We start from the raw sequence: 22,992 nt of genomic DNA, 5'->3' as shown, positions 1-22,992 counted from the left end.
ATGGAAAAGTAATCTTACTGTTGGTAATGGTGATTCTGCGTCCCTGATAAAAGTCCCCAAGAGTGACCGCTGAGCCCAGCTTGGTTGCCACTATTCGTACAGTTCGAACACTATCTTGGCAGTCCACATATGGATTGTAACCAGGATTGTTCTGCTGAAGCTGGGCATTGATCTGAGCATCTTGGCTGGCCGAGTTAAAAGCATCTGTAATGCGATTTCTGCAGAAAGATTTGTATTTCCATATTACAGTAGGCGGCTGCTGGGCATTTGTTTGGTAAGTACACTGTAGAGTGACTGGCTGGAACAAGATGACCACATTGAATGGATTTGAAATGGTGACTTGTATACCACAAGAAAGTCCTAAAAAAAAAAAAAAAAAAATAAACACATTAACATACAAATCAGATTTAGCAATACCTGTCAAGCTAGAAATCTGTTAAAAAAGTAATAATGCAAATAAAGCCATAAAACATTAGCCATGAATATACTTTCCCATCACATTAATCACAACCTCAGGAGTAGCCATGATGTAGTCAATAGTTAAATTGAAAATAAGCAGCAAACATTTTTCAGGGAAAAAGGATGATACAGAAAGGAAGATTAGGTACATAAATTGATAATTTTCTTTCTAGTAGATAGGATCATGAATCTTGAACCTGTGGGTTGTGTACCTCTGATCCTGAGATCTGCTGCCAAGAGCCTCATTTACCGTAACCGTATATTTATTCTGCTCTGTCTCCCATCACTCTGGGCAGTCCGGTAATTCTTCAGTTTGTATCAAAGCAGATGGTCAGCCTTAAATAAGAAACATAACAGGAAGGGGTACAGGGACTCTCCCCAACAAATAAGTCTGTTCTGCTCATATCACAACATTTAACATATTTGGGGATTTGCTAGGTACTTGCGACTTGGACTGGCCTCCATGAAGATGGAACACTGGGCTAGATGGACCACTGGTCTGATCTAGTAAGGCTATTCTTATGTTCTTAACCATTTATAACAGTGGTTCCCAACCCTGTCCTGGAGGACCCCCAGGCCAATCAAGTTTTCAGTATATATATAAAAATATAAAATAAAAAGATATTCAAAAAAAGGTGTGCCATTCTGGGAAGCATGAGGAATTGATCCCCCCAGGGAACTAGAGTGTTCCAGGGGCAGTCTGATATCCCATGGCAATACCATTATAGATGTTGATATCCTGCTACGGGTCTGAATGTGAAGTTTTACAATAATTTGATACAGCAGAAGTGAAAGATAGACAAGATTCTCTAGTTTAGACAGACAAGCATGAGTGACAAAGGATGCCGCTGAGGCAGCTTTGACTCCCAAAGCCACTGCCTGAAAAAGTCTCCAGAGAACAACATCCAATAATTAGTAGCAGTAGAACAATTCATAGGGTACAAAAGGGTGTCTGGTTTCTGTGGGGTGTCTGGTTTCTGCAGATAAAGATCTAAATGGTCCATCCAGACTGCCCAATCATACATGCTCCATAAATTAATCAATTAATTAAGATGGCCCTTTTTCTTAGATATTTCTGGGCCAGAAACCCAGAGCCCTGCCCGGTAGTGTGCTTAGGTTCTATCTATTGGATTCTCCATCAAAGCTCACTCCAACCCATCTTAACCATCCCAGCCATCGAAGCCCTCCCCAAATCATGCTCAATTGAATGTCCATATACGGGACACAGACCGTGCAAGCCTGACCAGTACTGGCCTTAGTTCCTTCAATATATACCCATTTATTTTCTGATTAGAGATCCTCTGTGTTCATCCTACGCTTGTTTGAACTCTGTCACCGTTTTCTTCTCCACCACCTCCCTCAAGAGTGCATTCCATGCTTCAACCACCCTCTCTGTAAAGAATAATTTCCTAACATTGCCCTTGAGTCTACCACCCCTCAACCTCAAATTATGCCCTCTGGTTTTACCATTTTCCTTTCTCTGGAATAGATTTTGTTCTACATTAATACCTTTCAAGTATTTGAACATCTGAATCATATCTCCCCTGTTCCTCCTTTCCTCTAGGGCAGTGGTCAGCAAACCGTGGCTCGCGAGCCACATGTGGCTCTTTAGCCATTTGAGTGCGGCTCACAGCTCAGCTACATAGAGCAGGGGTGCCCAACCTGCTTCCCTTCCCTGTAAAGAGGACGTTGAAGCGCCGGGCTGCCCAACCTTCGCCACCCGACGTCAATTCTGATGTCGGAGAGGAAGTTCTAGGCCAGCCAATCACTACCTGGCTGGCCCGGAACTTCCTCTCCTACGTTAGAATTGACGTCGGGTGGGGAAGGTTGATTGGCCTGGCATTTCAGCGTCCTCTTTACGGGGAAGGGAAGCCGGGAGAGCTCAGAACTCGGCGGTGGCCTGTTCCTCAATGGAGGTGGCGGTAGCCTATTCCCCAGTGGTGGCGGCGGCCTGTTCCCCAGCAGCAGTGGCTTGGGGGAGGGCAGGGAGAAAGAAAGAAGGGAGACAGACAGAAAGGGGGCATGGTGAGAGAAAGACAGATAGACAGAAAGAAAGGGGGCATGGAGAAAGAAAGAAGGGGCAGGGTGAAAGAAAGAAAAAGTTGGAGGAGGGAATGAGGTCTGAATGAGAGGAAGCATACAGGAGGCTAAAAGAAGGGAAGAAATATTGGATGCACAGTCAGAAGAATAAAGTGCAACCAGAGACTGATGAAATTACCAGACAACAAAGCTAGGAAAAATGATTTTATTTTCAAAAATGTGTCTCAAAAATGTGTCCGTTTTGAGAATTTATATCTGCTGTCTTTATTTTGCACTATGGTCCCCTTTTACTAACCCGCAATAGCGGATTTTAGCACAGTGAGCCCTTGAACATTGAGAGCAGCGCAGGGCATTCAGTGAAGCTCTCTGCGCTAAAAAATCGCTATCATGGTTTAGTAAAAAGGGAGGGGGTATATTTTTCTATTTTTGTATAGCTGTTACTGAGGTGACATTGCATAAAGTCATCTACCTTGACCTCTTTGAAAACCCACGGAATATAAATGATAATTAACATTTTCTCTGCATACAGTGTGCTTTGTGTTTTTTTAAATTTTATTGTTGGTAGATCATTTTGACTTGGCCACGAAGGTAAGGGGGAGGGAGGGAAGGGAGCTGCTGAAAGACATCTAGTAATCTTGCAGGCTTGACTGTGCAGGGAATTATTTTTGTAAAATCATATTTTGTTATGTGACTGGCATTATTTAGACTTTAATTTCTATGAATGAATAGAATGAAAATGATATAAAATTGCTTGCTTGTTTTTATGTGCTTGCGCTGAAGGGAAGTGGAGAGAGAGTGGGCTGAGGACGCTGAAGGGAAATGGGGAAGAGAGAGTGGGGAGAAGACACCGATTTATAAATTGACAATTGTATAAAATATTGTTTCTTTTTATACTTTAATATAATAAGTTCCGTATAAAACTATTCGAGGCTTGTATGGATGGAATCAGATGGTTTGCGGGGACGGGGACAGAGTTCGCGGGGACGGAGACAAATTTTTTCCCTGTGTCATTCTCTAGGCTATGCTACAAATCAATTTCGACTATGTGCGGGCGAGCAGGGTGTCAGTCGGGTTGACGTAGCCTTCGTAGTGCAAGCAGGCGCAGGGTATGGCTCTCAAAAGAAATCTTAATCATTGTACTGCTGATCTTTGGCTCTTTTGACTAATGAGTTTGTCTACCACTTCTCTAGGGTATATGTATATATATATTCAGGGCTTCCAGACTCTCCTCATACGTCTTCTGGCACAAACCTCCTACCATTTTTGTTGCCTTCCTCAGGACTGCTTCAAGTCTTATGTCCTTTGCCAGATAGTGTCTCCAAAATTCAACACAATACTCCAAGTGGGGCCTCACCATTGACCTGTACAGGGGCATCAACACCTTCTTTCTTCTACTGGTCATGCCTCTATACAGCCTAACATTCTTCTGGCAACAGCCACCGCCTTGTCACATAGTGTCTAAAATTCTAAAGGCAAAGAAACAATCACCCCAAGGACCCTCTCCCCATCCGTGCATATCGGGCTCTTACCTCACAGCACATTTCTAATCCCCAAATGCATTACTCTGCACTTCTTTGCATTGAATTTTAGTTGCCAGATATTAGACCATACCTCTAACTTTTTTCGTGTTTTCCACTACTTCCTCGGTGTCTACTCTGTTACAAATCTTGGTATCATCCGTAAAAAGGCAAAATTTCCTTCTAACCCTTCGGCAATGTCGCTCACAAACATATTGAACAGGATCGGCCCCAGCACTGATCCCCGAGGACTCCACATTTCCCTCCTCCGAGCAAATTCCATTGACCACCACCCTCTGGTATCTGTTCATCAACCAGTTTCTAATCCAATTTACCACTTTGATTCCTAACTTCAGCCCGTCAAGTTTGTTCAAGAGCCTTCTATGAGGAACCGTGTCAAAGGCTTTGCTGAAACATAAGTAAATTACATCTAGCATATGCCCTTGATCCAATTCTCTGGTCATCCCATCAAAAAATTCAATCAGATTTCTTTTGCACGATTTACCTTTAGTAAAACCATGTTGCCTCGGTCCTGTAACCCATTTGATTCTAGGAATTTCACTATCCTTTCTTTCAGCAACATTTCCATTGTTTTCCCAATAACCGAAGTGAAACTTACTGGCATGTAGTTTCCCCCTTTATCTCTGCGACCACTTTTGTGAATAGGGACCATATCCACTCTTCTCCAATCCCCAGGAACCACTCCTGTCTCCAAAGATTTGTTGAACAAATCTTTAATAGGAGCCCCAAGAACCTCTCTGAACTCCCTCAATATCCTGGGATGGATTCCGTCCAGTCCAATCGCTTTGTCCACCTTCAATTTTTCAAGTTGTTCATAAACACTTTCTTCCATGAACAACACGGTATCTACTCCATTCTCGTGTGTAACTTTGCCAGACAATCTCGGTCCTTCTCCAGAATCTTCTTCCGTGAGCATAGAAGTATTTGTTTAACATGTTTGCTTTTTCCTCATCACTCTCCATATATCGATACATCTTTAAGCTCGCAATTCCATTCATCATTTTTTTCTCCTTTTTTTACATTTCTAGCCATTTGCTCTTCTGTCAGACATATCTCTCTCTTGGCTTCTTTCAGTTTCACCTGGTAGTCCTTTCTGTACTCCTCTTCTTGGGTTTTTTTTATATTTCACGAACGCCAGCTCTTTTGCCTTTATTTTCTCCACCATAAGTTTAGAGAACCATTTCAGTTTCCTTTATCTCTTGTTTTTATTTATTTTCCTCACATAAAGGTCAATAACTATTTTTATTGCTCCTTTCAACTTAGACTACTGCTTTTCCACTTCCCTTATGTCCTCCCATTCTAACAGCTCTTTCTTCAGATACGCTCCCATTTTACTAAAGTCTATATGTTTGAAATCTAGGACTTTGAGTTTTGTGTGGCCGCCCTCCACTTTAGCTATTATATCAAACCAAACTGTTTTATGATTGCTATTTCCCAGGAGGGCACCCATTCGAACATTAGAGATACTCTCCCCACTTTTTCTATGTGGGTTTACACAATCAAAGCAGTTTACATGGGGCAATGAAGTATTACTTACTTGCCCAGGGTCACAGGGAACTGCTGTAAGAATCAAACTCACCATCTCAGGGTGCTGAGGCAGCTGCTCTAACTACTAGGCCACACATCCACTTCAAGGGGCCTTTTGTATTACAGGGGAAGAGATTGGGAATTGTATACTGCCTTTTTGTAGTTTTACAACTACAGCCAGTGTTCTCCCTAGGGCCTTTCAGCTGGGCGGTCCGCCCGGGTAATTTAGATGACCGCCCAGCTAAATTCTGCTGCCTCTGCTGCTGCTCAACATTAAAAAAAAAAAAAAAAGCCGGCTTGATGATTTCACCTTAGCCGTAGCAAACTTATGCTCCGGGGCTTTAATGTGTGTGTGCCGGCTTCCCTTCTCTTCCCTCTGAAACCGGAAGTTATGTCCGGGGGAGGGGGGGGAAGGGAAGTCGGCACGCACATGTTAGATCCCCGAAGCATAAATTCGCTACGGGATAAGGCGGGAGACAGGTCAGTGAAGCTTTCCATTTGCTCTTCTTGCTGCCGGGTCCTGCTTACTTTCAGTTTCCGCGAAGGCAGGACCCGGCAGCATTTCCCCCAATTGATTGTGATCTTGGGCCGATCAGCCTTCTTCTCCGACGGCAGAATTGACATCGGAGAGAAGAATGCTGGTCGGCCCGAAGTAGGGAGAGCTTGGGGGGGGGGCGGCCAGCGGCTTTGGGGCCTGTTCCCCGATGGCAGTGACATTGGCAGTGGCTTGGAGGAGGGCAAGGAGAAAGAAAGTAAGAGGGCAGGAAGAGAAACAGAAAAAAGAAAGGGGGCATGAAGAGAGAAAGAAAGAAAGGGCAGGAAGAGAGGAAGAAAAAGTGTGTGGGGGGGAGGGGAATGAGGTCAGGAGGAGAGGAAATATACAGGCTGAAAGAAGGGAAGAAAGATTAGATGCACAGTCAGAAGAAGAAAGTGCAACCAGAGACTCATGAAATCACCAGACAATAAGGTAGGAAAAATGATTTTAATTTTAATTTACTGATCAAAATGTGTCTGAATTTATATCTGCTGTCCATATTTTACACTATGATCCCCTTTTACTAAACCGCAATAGCGGTTTTTAGCGCAGGGAGCCTATGAGCGTCAAAAGCAGCGCTGGGCATTCAGCGCAGCTCCCTGCGCTAAAAACTGCTATGGTGGTTTAGTAAAAAGGGAGGGGGTATATTTGTCTATTTTTGTATGGTTGTTAGTGAGGTGACAGTGCATAGAGTCATCTGCTTTGACCTCTTAGAGAAAACCCCAGAATAGGAATGATTATTAACATTTTCTCTGCGTACAGTGTGCTTTGTGGTTTTTAAAAAAAATTTTATTATTGGTAGATCATTTTGACTTGGTCATTTTAAAAGTAGCTCGCAAGCCCAAAAAATAGCCAATGGTAGACTTCAGAGGGTGGTGGTTAACGGTACCCTCTCTAAAACATCAGAAGTGACAAGTGGAGTACCGCAGGGCTCAGTCTTGGGCCCGTTCCTTTTCAACTTATTCATAGGGGATCTGACTCAGGGGCTTCAAGGTAAAATAACACTATTCGCCGACAACGCCAAACTATGTAACATAGTGAGCGGCTCCGATTTACACGATAGTATGATGCAGGACCTGTTTTTGTTGGAACGTTGGTCATCTACCTGGCAGCTGGGCTTCAACGCCAAGAAATGCAAGGTATCCATATTCAAGTTTCATCACGGTGCTCTGGTTTTGGCTCCAGTATTTGTCACTTCCGTTCACCAGGTCTGGCTATCCGTTACTATCTTACATTACATTACATTACATTACATTAGTGATTTCTATTCCGCTTGTGCCTTGCGGTTCTAAGCGGATTACAAGTTAGAAGACTGGACATTTCCAGTAGCATTGCAGTACATATAATCAAGAATGCGTTAAGTTACAATTGTTGTTCTGGACTTTTCCAGGATAAATTGGTAGTAGATATTAGATAGTGATAGGTTGTTTAGACGAATAGAGATAATATTGTCCGGATTCTGCTGTTTAGACGAATAGAGATAATACTGTCCGGATTCGGGTGTTGCTGGTGGTGGTGTTAGGGTAGTCATGAGAGCATTTTCTAATACTTTTGTGAGGTTATGATGATGGGAAATGTTTTTTGAAGAGATGAGTTTTGATTTCTTTTCGGAATGCTTTAATGTCTATTGATTTGGTCAGTAGATTGGTGATGGTAGTATCGATCTTTGCTGCCTGTGTCGCTAAAAGGCTGTCATATAGTTTCTTTCGTCGTGTTCCTTTGAGAGGGGGGTGAGTGAATAGGCTCTGAGTTCTCCTTAATCTGTGTGAGAGGTTACGGTGTAGTCTGTTGTTTAGGTAGCTGGGTGCTGTTCCATGTATTACTTTGTATAGTAGACAGTAGAATTTGAACTGGGATCTTGCTTTTATTGGTAGCCAGTGTGAATCTAGGTATGCTTTGGTGATGTGGTCATATTTGCCTAGTGAGTAGATGATTCTGAGGGCTGTGTTCTGAACTGTCTGTAATTGTTTTATCATGTAATTTGGGCATGATAGGTATAGGCTGTTACAGTAATCTACAATACTCAGTACTAGGGATTGTACTAATATCTTGTATTGATCTTTGTTGAAGAATTTTCTTATTTTTCTTAGGTTACGTATTGTGAAGAATGCTCTTTGGATGATTTTGTGGATTTGAGACTGCATTGTGCAGTTTCTGTCTAGTTGAATTCCCAGGATCTTGAGTGTGCTTTGCATTGGGTACTTGATTGTATTTACTTCTAGTTCTGTGAGAGAAGGTTTTTTTTCCCTTTCCAGTAGTAGGAATTTAGTTTTTTCCGAGTTCAGTTTTAGTTTATGACTTGACATCCATTTTTCTACCGTTTCCATTATCATTTTCAGGTGGTTTGTGGATAAGGGGTCTTGAATATTAAAGGGTAGGAGGATAGTTATATCATCTGCGTAGCTGAATGATACTGTGTTTAGGGCGTCTAGGGTTATGCCTAGGGATGCTATGAAGAGGTTAAATAATATGGGTGATAATGGTGATCCTTGTGGTACTCCACATGGGTTTGACCATGGTTCGGATATGTGCTCTTTTGATTTGACTTTGTATGTTCGTGTTTTGAGGAAGCTTTGGAACCATTTGTGAACATTACCTGAGATTCCTATTGCGTCTAATATCTGGAGTAGTGTGTGATGGTCAACTAGGTCGAATGCCGCAGAAAGATCGAGTTGAATGAGAAGCAGCTTGTTTCCTTTGCTGAGGTGTTGTCGTGCAATGTCTAATAGTGATACCAGTAGAGTTTCTGTGCTATGGTTGGATCTGAATCCAGATTGTGATGGATGTAGTATTTTAAAGACTCACTCGTTATAATTAGTGGTGATCCACATGTCTCTTCATAATGGACATGTTCGATTTTAGCATTTGGATCTTAGTACTATGGGTTTGGTCTTTTCTGGTTTCCTTTCTATAGTATGCTTTTCGTCTGGAGTCTTTTGAGTTTAGAATTACATTTTATGACGTATTTTTGTGGTTATAATTGTATGACATGTCTAAAATCGGTCAAGTTACCCATTCTTTCTATTATTTTTTGTCCCCTCATACAGTGGCAGACCGCCCCGGGTGCCAGCCCTAGGGGGGTACACAGCCGGCTGGATCCAGAACCTTCCAAGCTGCTCTAAATGGCACCTGCACCTCAGCACGGCTGCCGTACTTATTCTGAAGCAGAGTCGGCAGCTGCACTGAAGTGCAGGAAGGTCCCACGATGACTGCATTTGCTGCCTCTGCCTCCGGAAGACGTAAGTGACGTCGGAAGGGGAGGACCGGCAGCTGCAGTCATTGCGGAACCTTGCTGCAATTCCCTGTGTCTGCCGGCCCACCCCCTCCAATGTCACTTACATCTTACAGAGGCAGAGGCAACAGAAGCAGTCATCATGGGACCTTGCTGGTTTAGAGGGAGAGAGGAGTATAGAAGGGTGGTGCAGGGAGAAAAAGGAGGTCAGGGTGGTATGGAAGGGTGGTGGAGGGAGAGAAAGGGGGCAGATGCTGATGGAATTGGTGTGCACGGAAAGGAGAGAGAGACATAAGGGGGAAGGATACTGGATGGAATTGGGTTGGAGGGAAAGAAAGGGGGCAGATGCTGATGGAAGTGGGGGGAAGGGAGGGGAGATTGAAATGCCAGACCATGGGGGTTTGGGAGAGGGAAGGGAAGAAGTGCAGAGAGATACTAGACCATTGAAGGAGGGAAGGGAAGAAGATGGATGCCAGAATAATTTTGACCTCTTTGACCTGAATGTTGCCCAAACAACTTCAAAGGGACCGACCTGGGGTGTGCCTGAATCAAAGGACGCTGTTACTGCAGGACCAGCTGTTTAACTCAGCAGCTTATAAGGACGGAATTCTGCTCCTAGAATCCAGAATCCTAGCCGGCTATCCAAGACGTCAGGTCTAAAGGGGCAGACTCCTGTGTCCTACTCGCCTATCCATTGAGGGATTCCGAATGGTGAAGGGAGGGTTTACGTGAGATACGGTGATGCTAATTTATTCTTATATATATATATATATATATATATATATATATTAAAGTGTTATTGTTTATGCTTTATATTGTCTGTGTGTTTTTCTGAGTATCTCTGATCATCCCACTTGACAGAAATTAGTGGCGGAACAAATTGGTACCAGAAGCGGGGTTGATCTAATGATGTCAGAAAAACTAACTAGGCAACAAGGGGTTGAGGAGCAGGCTCCCAATCCCTCCATTCCAAATGAGAATGAAATTATGGGAACATTAATGGCCACTGAGTGGTCTGTAAAAGCAGGATTGTGTGAATCCTGTACTTTTGGAAGTGGGGATCCACATGAATTATGTGCCTCCTTACAAAAGGTGAAAATCTCAAAAGGAGAAGAGCAAGAAGTAATTTCTAGACAAGGAAGGATGATTTTGTCAGACTGGAGGAATTTGCATGAAGCTAAACAGGAATTACAATTGAAATTAGAAGAGCTGGAAAAGAAAAGGAATAAACAACAGCATGCCATTACAATGCTACAATGTCAGAATAAGTTGTTAATGGATAAGGTAGAAACCTATCAAAATGTAATAGAACAGTCAGCTATGCAATATGCACGATATAAATACAAGAAACGGAGGTGGAAAGTGAGTTACAGAAAAGTTAAAATCTTAATTTATCATCTGCCGAATGATTGGAATCCAAACAAACGGGATGGGAATATTTGGGATTCAAATTCTAATAACAGTGAGGAGGATATATGTGTTGAAGGAGAGCAGGCAGAAAGTTTAGAAGCAAAGCCTGTGAGGAAACAAAGATTACAGGGAAATCTGCAAACAGGAGAAAATCTAGTTAGGGAGGATGTTACTCCACATGAAATCATGGATATGATGGCACGCTTTACACAGCAGCCTGGGGAACCACTAATACAGTGGGTAGTTCGGGTACAGGAGCTGGGTGCAGCAGGGATTATGTTAGATGCCACAGATGCCCCTAAATTTGTTCAAATTTGTCAAGAAATAGCAGTGCAACATGCGTTGCGGAAGGATCCTTATCCTACAAAAAATGCCCAAAGGTCTTTATTAGAGATAATTAGTAGGGGTGTCACGAGGCGATATCCCCTTGAATCTGACTGGCCTTCCAATGATAAAGTTTGGTATACATTGAAAGATGCACAAATGAGAATTAAGGAAGAGGCTATGAAGGTAGCTTTAGTAATAGGTCACGCTGACACATATATGTCATTACCTTTTACTGTATCCATGAGAAATAAAATTATCAGGTATGCTGCACCGGCATACAAACAGGTAATTATGACTCTGTTGATCAATCAAACAGACGGTAAAATTATGTTCTCACCTGTTAATTTTCTTTCCTTTAGAAGCAGCAGATGAATCCAGAGACAAGTGGGAATAGCTCACATCGACCAGCAGGTGGAGATAGAGAAACTGATTAACAGTTGGCTTTATAGCCTGGTATTCCTCCTGTCCATTCAGTTATGCTCCTTGCCCAAGCATCCCGAGATAGGATAATGAGCATCAAAAAAACTTCTTTCCAGTAGCGAATGCTTAAACCATAAATTCACAAATCTAACAACCAACAAGAACCGAACTGAAAATGCCACATAAGACACAGACAGATAGCCACAGAAGGGGTGGGGCTCTGGATTCATCTGCTGCTTCTAAAGGAAAGAAAATTAACAGGTGAGAACATAATTTTACCTTCCTTAGCAAAGCAGCAGATGAATCCAGAGACAAGTGGGATGTAGCAAAGCAAACCTTAATCCGGGTGGGAAGCAAACGCCGCCTCCGCAACAACCGAAGCCCAAAATGCCACTATTGCAGGCGCCCCCACATCCAAGCAGCAATGCGTAGAGAAAGCACGTTCGGTAGACCAAATAGTCGTGAGACAAATCTCCCCCAAGATAAAAACCTCCGGGCCGAGCTGAAGAGGTAGACCTTGCTCCAGCGGAATGGACATGCAGATCTTTCGCCAACCGCTTCCCTGCCAGCCAGCAGGCATAAAGAATGTCCTTCTGTACCCATAGCGTGATGGAGGCTGCGGATGTCGCCATACATTGAAGGCGTCCCTGGAATACTACAAAAAAGGAGAAATAGATAACTAAAAGTTATCAGAAACCGAGCCCTCGGAGAAAGCTACTTACTGATCAAAAAATGCAGTGAAGAATAACACTGCTCCCCAGGTTACCTCCTAGGAAGTGGGAAGGAAAACTAAGTGTGACAGAAAGACAGGATGACTCCCCTACAGAAGGAATAGTGGTACCATCCGAACTGACACCCTATATAACGGAAATCAGAAATAGGAATCCCCGCCGAAAACAGCCTGCACCCAAAAAGAAAACTGCAGAGCTGAAACCATGGCTACGAGAAGCAACATGAGCAACGGCACAGCCCCTCGGCGAGCCAAAAAACCAGGATGAAATGAAGCTGACATTACGCGATGAGCAAAATACCGAGCCCACGTAACAAGCTTACGTAACAAGCCAAGCCTGGCCCTAGAAGTAAAAGGAAATTACACGCTAAGCGCTCGGCCATACACTCGTGCCCAAAAAGGAATTCTGGCGTGGTGCAGACGCTAAGAAGTACCCCAGAAAGGAAAAACATCCAAACGGAAGCAGAAGCCACCGGAGAAGACTTCCTTAACACCTGGACTAAAGAAGAAAAAATCTGCTTTTCACCACTTTTACACGTCAGTCACGACCTCTCCAAAAAGCAAGGTCGTAAAACTAAGGAGGTACATAAAAAATTCCAGGATATCGGACCCTAGGCGAGCCAAGCCCGAGATACCAGGAACTTCGTCATCCGGCTGGCGAGAAACCCATCAATACCGTAAGGAAGGACGGCGCCGCCAAGCCAGAGCTTCCGCAAATACGGTGCTCGGAAAGTGAGCTCGAGATGTCAGAACCAAGCTGACATCAGCCAGCTGAAAACATGAAAAGGAGAATGCAGAGGCGAAAAAGTCTCCACACAGCAACCCCCTCTAACGCACACTTCCTAGGCCCGCTGAGAAAGCTAGGAAGTCTAGAATTGAGAGACGAGCCATGAGGACAGGCTCAGGAGATCTCATGTTTATAAAAAGAGTTAGAACGCCCGAGCCACAATTCTCAATATCCAGGCTGCAGAAAATGAGACAGACGATAAATGTGCCATGCTGAGAGTCCGTGAAGATCAAGTCTGTCTAAACTCATATCCTGATCCATAAAAGGATTTACCAACAGAAGATGAAGATGAGCGTACACCCAGTGAAGCAGAATAACTTCACCTTCCAACCGAAAACAACACCTACTGCCCAAGCTGTAGAGAAACACTCCCATCCTCCTACTGACCAAAAGGAACCTCAGTGGCATTCCAGAAGAATAATTAGCAGCTCCAGACAGGCAGCCTGACCATGCTCAAGAGCAGAAGAATGTCCAAGGACAGAGGTGCCCCTGAAGACCAGACATCAGGATCTGAGGAAGGAAGCCAGCGAGCCCCCCCCCAAACCGACCGCCTAGAAAGGTCAGTGGACATGAGCAAGTCCAGTAAAGACCGAGTCATGTCTCGAAAAGAGAAATCACACTGAGCCATCAAATCACTCATAGCGGTGCATTAGGATCATACTAATAAATGTAGTCCTGAGATACTGGGAACCACTGACACTAAAACGACAGCTGAAGCAGCCGAAGGGAAAGCGAGCCGAAGCTCCTAGGGAGTCAGTAATCTGGATGTATCTCCTGGCAGCGCAACAATTGTCAAACGTTCACAGATTCTAAAATGCCTGTGAATTTCAGGGTATGCGCCAAATCCAACAGCGCCACTCCAAGGGAGGCAGGCCAACCTAGTGCCGAGTCCAAGTCCAACGAGACTATGAAGATCCTCTTCCAGGATGCGAGCCGAAATGTGTGACCCCGAGAACTAAGCCGCAGAATGGGATGCAGCCTGCTAATCTCATGGCCTTATGTGTGGCAAAGGCACTTCTTTATATAATTGGTATGCATCAAATGGTTTTTGTTGCTCAGAGGCACTCTTCCAATAATACTAGATAGGCTTTTCACCTGTTATATCTAACAAAGGACTTACATGACCCGTCCTTCTCTGTGTCCTTAGATGCAGAGAAGGCTCTTGATCGGTTAGAATGGGCCTGCCCAATGCCCCAGTCTTGGCCCTCCATACATTCAGTGGTACCCCAAGAACTACAAGCACCGTCCTGAAGACCACAACCCCGTGCAAGGAAAACAGCAAACAGAGAGACTCCAAGAATTAACTGGAACCTGAGGAGAATGCAAAAGGAACCAACCTCACCTCTCCCTGATCCGATAGCATAGTGACTACTCCCTCAAGTGAAAGCTGTATGAGGCCATGGGAGAAGTCAAGACCCCTTCAGAATGAAGCGCAAGAGGCCAGTAAACAGCTGTAAGATCACTGCAGGAACAGGAAGAAGAAATTAAATTCTCTTAGAAAAATATTCAAGGTTCGTAAAGTAACCCATGAAAACAGGATTAACTCTATGCAACGGGAGCGACAAGCCGGATGCCCATAGAGGGAATACGCAAGAGATGCAATCAAGATGCTGCATCTACCGCCCTCAGAACAACCATAGCAATTTAACAGGAATTAGACAAATGCGTTGTGACCTGCCCATATGACCGAATCCTGTCCGTGAGACAGCTGAAAGAGCTGCCAGCGGGCGTGTAGTTTAAAGTGGCCCAGGGAAGGCCAACGATGGGACACCCTGGACGTAGTCCTAGGAAGGCTCTACAGAAAAAGAGAGGTATGCTCGAAGGAAATCGGAAATGGCGTCCCCAGACACAGTCAGGGCAGTATCAATGTAAAAAATTGCCAAATTACACAGTGTCACCCATGGGAGACTTCGAGAGATAGTCAAAGCGAAAAATCTGGACACTCTCCTGCGCCTGAACCCAACACAGTGTGACACGGCTTCATCCAACTCAGTACGGAGGGCAGCCGAAATCGGGAGAAGTATAGAGTCAAACCGCAAGCAAACGGGGCTGCAGAGAGTCCCCTAGGGTATAACGCAAGCGCGGCAAAACTTCGTAAGGTGTTGAACATATTCCAATTCCATATAAATGGATTTAACAGCTTTTTCTGGTTAAATAACAAGTCCCGATGCACCCGAAGCTGCAATGGGAACTGAACTCATACCCTCAGGGAGACGAGGCAGCTGCTCTAACCAGAAAAGCCACAACTCAGATTTAAAGCAGTATCATAGCACGCTTGGTATTAGTAGCTCTCATATGGTGGTGAACAGACTATGGCTGTGCTAGAGTTGTCTTTCTGTGGTTGCAATTACAGCAATTTACATATTATATACAGTTATGTATTTTGTACCTGGGGCAATGGAGAGTAAAGTGACTTGCCCAGAGTCAAAGGAAGCTGCAGCTAGCATTGAACTTGGCTCCTATGGCTCTCAGGTTGCTGTTCTACAAATCAGAGCCTCCACACTAGGCCCCCCAAAAAAAACATGCAGGCCGGTAAAACCGCCCGCAACTACCGCCGCAGCGTAGCGACGGATGAGCCCAACTCAGCCGGCTCCCAGAGAACTACTGAACGCCGCGGCGCCCTCCCCCCCCCAGTGCAGGAGCGTCAGTCATTGCTCAGAAAAGACCACGGCTCTCAGTCGAAGAAGCAAACACCGCCGCGGCCAGCGGAAAACTGAAGCCACCATGTGACTTGCTCCACCGGCCAGACAACAACGTTCGCCCGTTTTGCCGGCCTCTTGCGACTGGGAGGGAAACCCCGAGAGCCAAGGAAGGCGAAGAGAGAAACCACAAAAAAACCGCCGAAACAGACCACGAGAATGCCTCAGCGCGTCTGCCAGCCTCGGAGCACCCATGTGATCTAACAGTCCATGGAAAAGGCCCGGGCTTTCAACCCTTTAGAACCCTGACCACAGCCGCGGCCCCTGCCGATCGACGGGTAGCCTCAGCAAACCATGGTGTATATGCGAGGGCACTCCCCCCCCCCGCCCACACAGGAAACCACCATGCGTCTCCTGTGCGCGGGAAGGCAGCAGCTACTCCAACTGAGCCCAACGCAGGGGTTCAGTGCACTCAAACATAGGCAAAAAACCAAGAGATGAGCCGCACCAACGAACCACTCACCAAAGCTCAGCGGCTGTAAATAAAGGAGACAACCAACAACCAGAAATTATACCCTGCCATTGCCATACTCACAACCCAGCAGACAAGGTTGCTAGACCTCGGCAGGAACAGCTTGAGCACCCCTGAGAGTACTGAAGCATGGAAAGCCACCGCAGTCTCTTCTTGTGTGTTTTATTTTTTTTTTTTTTTTTAAGGAAAGAAGAAAAAACGAGAGACCCAGATAGACCCTCTTTCAGAGGAGGGAGGGTGAGGCAGGGACAAGGGAGGGCCCAAGTGTAACCTCTAAAGCCGGCACCGTACAGCCGGACACCCCTGTCTCACTGAAGAGAAAAAATCTCAACAGGAGAAATAGAATCAATTGTGAGTTCACTGAAGAGAAACCTCAACAGGAGAATTCGAAATTCCAGCCATAGCTAGAATCCAGGAGCTATTGGAATAGCTCCAACCCCTGCTGGGAGATAGAGCAAACTGAATGGACAGGAGGAATACCAGGCTATAAAGCCAACTGTTAATCAGTTTCTCTATCTCCACCTGCTGGTCGATGTGAGCTATTCCCACTTGTCTCTGGATTCATCTGCTGCTTTGCTAAGGAAAGGTCTATTTTGGAAGTCTTGGAAGCGGTCCGACAGTTAGGAGATCTGGGAGACTGGGGACCTCAAACTACTTTTGATAAAAAGAGGGAAGGACAATCCAATTCAAACAGGGCTAATCGAGTATCCCGAAGGGATATGTTTTTGGCATTAATAAAAGATGGGGTAAAGAGGGAAGAAATAGATGGGAAAGATACCGGGACTTTATGGAAAATGTACAAAAGTAGAGGATTAGGAAAGAAATCTATGTCTCAAACCCAAGTAAGCAAGAGTGAGGATGTGCCAGTGCCAACTGCTCCTCCTGAGGAAACTGCTTCCACTCTTTATCCTGATTTAAAAGGGTGGAAGTGGTGGGAGGATCAATGATGTGAATACCAAGCCTCAGTTAGCTTGAACCAAATTAGAACAGTGTCCGCAGGTAGAGATAAATATTTAGTAGAAACCTGGGGAGCAACAGGTACAAGCTGTAGTGGACGCTGGGGTGTAGGAATATAAATATCAGGATTGGGGGGAAAATTATACAAGCAGGAAGAAAAAATTTTACAAATTTTAAAATTGGACAATTACCAATTTGGGATTAATCTATGGGATTCCTTGCCAGATATCCAAAAAGGGTTAACATGACAGCTTTCCGATGGAAACATGAACCAATGCATTTTTACTATCCCTATAGTGGAGCAATGTCCAGAACAATTTACATCCACTTGGCAAGGGAGGCAATATACATATACCAAACTACCACAAAAAATACTTACAGATGCCGAGAGGTGATAGAGAAAGCTAAACTTCCCTTCTCCCCAAAGTTAAAAACAGACTTGGGCCTTTTTGGATTTTTGGAGGCAACATATTTCACATCTGGGGTAACATATGGGGTTGGTTGGACAATAAAAAAGTAGAAATATTGCTAAGTGACCTTTATAATGTATAAAGTTTTGTTAGATAGTATAAGGAAGTTGCACTCCAAGTAATTTTGCAAATGTGTCTTTTACCTCAAACACTAACATTGTGAACCACTGTACCTGCACGTAAACCTCTCTTATATGTTTTATAGATTAAAGCGTCCCTGCTTGAATTTTTATGATTGTGTGACAGAACTTTGAAATGGAAGAAAATAGAAAAGAAGACCAGTAAAACTATATAGAGCAATTAACTTAAATTTCTATCTCTCTTTCTTTTAGAAGCTTATTATCTAGACATGGTCCGGAGAACCAATTTCACTGTGCCACATTTAAAATGCTTCCAGCAATGTGACCTGATAGTGGGAATCCAATGGATACCACATTTGTTTGTGACTCTTTTGATTAATAGTGTGCTTATTTACAGATTAAATTCAACCCTGAATCATTACTGATGGAAGAAAGCATGCCGGAGCTCTGTGTTTGTCTGTTTCTGTTATGTGTTGTCTGTTTTAGCTTATGGGGTACCCCAACATTGCACATTGGCCATTTCCAGAGTTTATTCCACCCCTTCTATTAGTCCAAATGGTACCATATCCCTTTCCAAAAAAGATTCCCCTACATACCAGAAAGCATCTTATGAAAACCATGCTCACAATGATTTTATGCTATGGCTCAAAGGTAATCGAGGCCAGCAGCGTGCCAGATTTTAGGAATAAATGGGACGCCCATGTGGGATCCCTACGTGGGTCAGGGCAAAACATTGGCTAATCTTAAGGGCAAAGGGTCTATAGAGTGGGCAGACTTGATGGGCCTTGGCCCTTTTCTGCCGTCATCTTTCTATGTTTCTATACAGCCCAATGATAATTTAGTTAGGGGTTATATTATAAAAGGATATCTGAAGAGAAATAATTAGAAAGCTTTATACCTGGTAAAATGGTGTTCATTGGTATTTGATATTTGCTAAATAAAATAAAAAATGGTCTCTCTTTATTTAACTTACCAGGTATAAACAGTGCAGTGCACATCTCTGACATAAGTTATTTTGGTATCACATTCTGTACGTGTGTATGGTCTCTCTTAAATGACATAATAGTTATGTCCAGAACATAAAAAGGTATATTTTCTGAATGTCCTACAGAATACCTTTAAGTACATTAGTGTTGTTTCTCTTATCTCACACAAATACTACCTTACACATTGTGTCAAATGTTATCACATTCTGTACGTGTGTATGGTCTCTCTTAAATGACATAATAATTATGTCCAGAACATAAAAAGATGTATTTTCTGAATGTCCTACAGAATACCTTTAAGTGCATTAGTGTTGTTTCTCTTATCTCACACAAATACTACCTTACACACAAGTATTGTGTCACATGTTATCACCTTCTGTACATAAAGTGGTTTTTCTCCTTTTTCTCTTATACTCTCTTTTACCACTAGGGGGGTTTAATGTAATTAAAGCATTGAAGATAAACAATCATGAGGAAATATTTTCCTTGAAAAATCACGTACTGGGAAATGTTATTACACATAGACTTTCATCCTTTTGTGATAAAATTGGTCAGCTCTGCTCTCTCATTCTGATAATTTGGTTAACATGCTGGGTTAAGAGAAAATTTCACCAGACCGAGAAGATGAAGACGCAACCAGACATACAGTGCCGTGCCATGAGGCTGTTATGTGGCACCAACTGGGGAATAGAAGTGAGCCCATATCCTGCCACTTCACATTAGGGCTGGTCTCTGGAGGTGGTGCCTGAAAATTACACGAGTGAAGGCATGTGAGTGGCATAGCAAGCCTATTGAAACCGGAGCATAGCCAGACCCTAACCAAAGATGCTAAGAAAAACGGGATACCAGATAACTGCGGTGATCGATGGTGAATATGAAGCTACCCTAAATGTATGCCATGAGTAAGAGCACAAATATAATATTAATAAGATTATTAATTTTCATGATTCCCAATACGTGATACTTTCAAGTGAAAGGCCTAATTAGCAAGAAATATTAGGGAATGCAAGAACAACAGGTTTAGCACATAAGGAAATAAATTATGAAGGGAAAATTAATTTTCCCATTTTACCTTTGCTTAAAGGTAGAATAGATACTATTGTTTCTGAAATACTGGCTGGCAAAGAAGCATATTTTGACTCCAGAGTAGCAGATGTATTTAGAAGGGAAGGTGAATGGGTGACAAATACTGTACATAATTATGAACTAACGCTACGATATGATCAGTTAATGTTACATGTCGTTAATGATATCACAAAGAATTAACTTTATCGCATTGATTTAAAAACCACATCACATTCTGTACCCTTAGATAGAAAATGGTGTAAATTTTGAAATGAAACAATGTGTCTTTAGTACTGTTGAACTTGTGATTCCTGCTAGTCAAGCTCCCTTTTCAGTATGTTTACAGAATGTTAATGTGTTGCAGTGAGCAACTGAATTTTGAAATAATAACTTGCATTCTGTGGCAGATCATATTGAAACTACCACTGCAGTGATATGGCATACAAGGAGTTTCTTCATTTTGTACTCTATAAATTTGTTTAACTATCTTTTAACCTTTCTTAATTGTCGGACACTCTCTCCCTTAATTCGGAGGACTTCTAAATTTGGAGAAGCAAACTTGAGTATCCAGGAGTGGAATGTTATACCCCAGCATATTACTGATAATTTTGTTCAGAATATTATATGTCTACTCAAGTCTGCTTACTTGAACTCCTGAACCTTAGTGTTACCTTGACAACATCAAATGCTTTACTAAGAACCCAACAGCTTTTCCCTAAATTCAGTTGCCTGCGTACCACTCAAATAACATCAGTAAGGACAGACCTGGGTGTTACCAAAACAGAGAACAAAAGAGCAAGACCAGCCGTTTACTAGTCCCTGCAACACCTCATTAACGCCAGATGGGACCTGAATGTTATCCAAACAAAGGAACTGGCCAGGGGGGTAACTGAAATTCAGCATGCTACCGATATGAATCCACAAGTCTGTTTATCTGACATTTTGACCTCTTTGACCTGAATGTTGCCCAAACAACTTCAAAGGGACCGACCTGGGGTGTGCCTGAATCAAAGGACGCTGTTACTGCAGGACCAGCTGTTTAACTCAGCAGCTTATAAGGACGGAATTCTGCTCCTAGAATCCAGAATCCTAGCCGGCTATCCAAGACGTCATGGTCTAAAGGGGCAGACTCCTGTGTCCTACTCGCCTATCCATTGAGGGATTCCGAATGGTGAAGGGAGGGTTTACGTGAGATACGGTGATGCTAATTTATTCTTATATATATATATATATATATTAAAGTGTTATTGTTTATGCTTTATATTGTCTGTGTGTTTTTCTGAGTATCTCTGATCATCCCACTTGACAGAAATTAGTGGCGGAACAATAGGGGTGAAGGGAGAGATGGAAGGGGAATACAAGGAGAGAAGATGCCATATACAAGGGGCAGAGAGAGGGTAGACAGTGGATGAAAGGAAGAGAGTGTCAAGACTATGAGGAAAGCAGAAACCAGAGAAGACAATGTAGAAAAAAATTATATTTATTTATTTTTTTGCTTTAGGGAAGATGCGTCGCTGTTTCTGTGGTGTTGCATTGTATGCAGAGTCCAGCTTCTTGGTAGCTCAATTTAACCTTTGTCTACATTTTTCTATTTTATCCCCCCTTTTACAAAACTGTAGAGCGTTTTTTTTAGCACTGGCCATGGTGGTAATTGCTCAGAATTCTATGAGAGTCTGAACTGTTACCACCATGGCTAAAAACCACATTACAGATTTGTAAAAGGGAGAGGGGTTAGTTTGTGATTATATATTCCATACTAGGCAAAGGTGTGTTCGAAAGACATGGTTTCCAGTTAGGATTGACTGTGCAGGATTGATCTATTCTGTACTAGTTTGGCTTGTTTAGTTTTACAATGGGTGTATTGATATACTGCTCACTGCAATATGCAAGATGCTGCCTTTTCCTAGGTACACTCTTGTGTGATGTGTGGATTGTTACTAAAAATCATGTTTTTCATACAGATGGGGGGGGAGTGTCAAAAATGATAGGCCTCGGGTGTCACATATGCTAGGTACACCATTGCCTTCATAGTTTATATCTAATCCACAAGCCTGCTTTTAGGACCTACAGGGTATGTATCCTTCTGATTCATGACAATTTCACTTCTCATGTTATCTTATCCATTCTTTTTATTATACAACTGCCCAGATAAGCATCATTCTTTGACGTGATTGGACCTTGAAAACTAAGGGCATCAGTGTTCTCCCCAGAAATTTTTTCCAGCCATGAAAAACATTTGCTGCATTTAGTATGCCACAAAAAACATTTGCTCCGTTTAGTGTGCCGGAGTTAAAAAAGTTTGAGAGACGCTGCTCTATACCATTTGAAAGAGGGCAAATATCTATTTATTCACTTCTAGAATTGGATACTTCTTAAATTTAATATATATATTATGGAACAAGTGTCAAACCTTAAGAAAGGCTGCCATATTGAGCATTGGAAAATAACTAATAATAATTAACTAATACAAATAGTACACATTTAGGGCTCCTTTTACTAAGCTGCGATAGCGGTTTTACCGCGCGCTTAGCTCGCGCAGAATTGCCGCACATGCTAGACACTAAAAACAACATTGAGTTCTAGCCATTTAGCGTGGCAATTCTGCATGCGCTAAAAACGCTATTGCAGCTTAGTAAAAGGAGTCCTTAATTTTCTCCACCACCAAATTTCCCTGTCCCGCCCCATCTGGCTACTTTTTCATGCCACCCGGCTGGAAAAAATTTCTGGGGAGAACACTGTACACTCAAAGCAGTTTACATAAATTACTTTATGCATTTTCCCTATCTGTCCTGGTGGGCTCACGATCCATCTAATATACCTGGGGCAGTGGAGGATTAAGCGATTTGCCCAGGGTCACAAGGAACAGCGCATAAACCGCTGTTACTTACAATGTTACACAGTTTGGCGTCATCGGCGAACAATGTTATTTTACCTTGAAGCACCTGTGTCAGGTCTCCTATGAATATGTTGAAAAGGATCGGGCCCAAGACCGAGCCCTGCGGCACTCCACTGGTCACCTCCGACGTTTTAGAGAGGGTACCGTTAACCACCACCCTCTAAGTGGTAGACTTCAGAGGGTGGTGGTTAACGGTACCCTCTCTAAAACGTCGGAGGTGACCAGTGGAGTGCCGCAGGGCTCGGTCTTGGGTCCGATCCTTTTCAACATATTCATAGGAGACCTGACACAGGTGCTTCAAGGTAAAATAACATTGTTTGCCGGTGACGCCAAACTGTGTAACATTGTAAGTAACAGCGACT

At 43.3% G+C, this 22,992-nt stretch overlaps 1 protein-coding gene across 2 annotated transcripts in view; it reads right to left on the bottom strand.

Annotated features, from left to right (window-relative positions):
• LSR (lipolysis stimulated lipoprotein receptor) overlaps positions 1–22,992 on the bottom strand; it is a 121,524-nt gene that overhangs the window by 90,381 nt on the left and 8,151 nt on the right. For both annotated transcript variants that reach the window (XM_033963576.1, XM_033963577.1), the window contains exon 2: positions 19–360. In XM_033963576.1, coding sequence (XP_033819467.1) covers positions 19–360 — 342 coding nt within the window. The remainder of the gene's footprint in view (positions 1–18; positions 361–22,992) is intronic.

The sequence above is a fragment of the Geotrypetes seraphini genome, chromosome 11, assembly GCF_902459505.1.
Source record: "Geotrypetes seraphini chromosome 11, aGeoSer1.1, whole genome shotgun sequence".
Lineage (NCBI taxonomy): Eukaryota > Metazoa > Chordata > Amphibia > Gymnophiona > Dermophiidae > Geotrypetes > Geotrypetes seraphini.
Note: the sequence above shows the minus strand (reverse complement) of the source record. Positions and strands in the feature narration are given on the sequence as shown.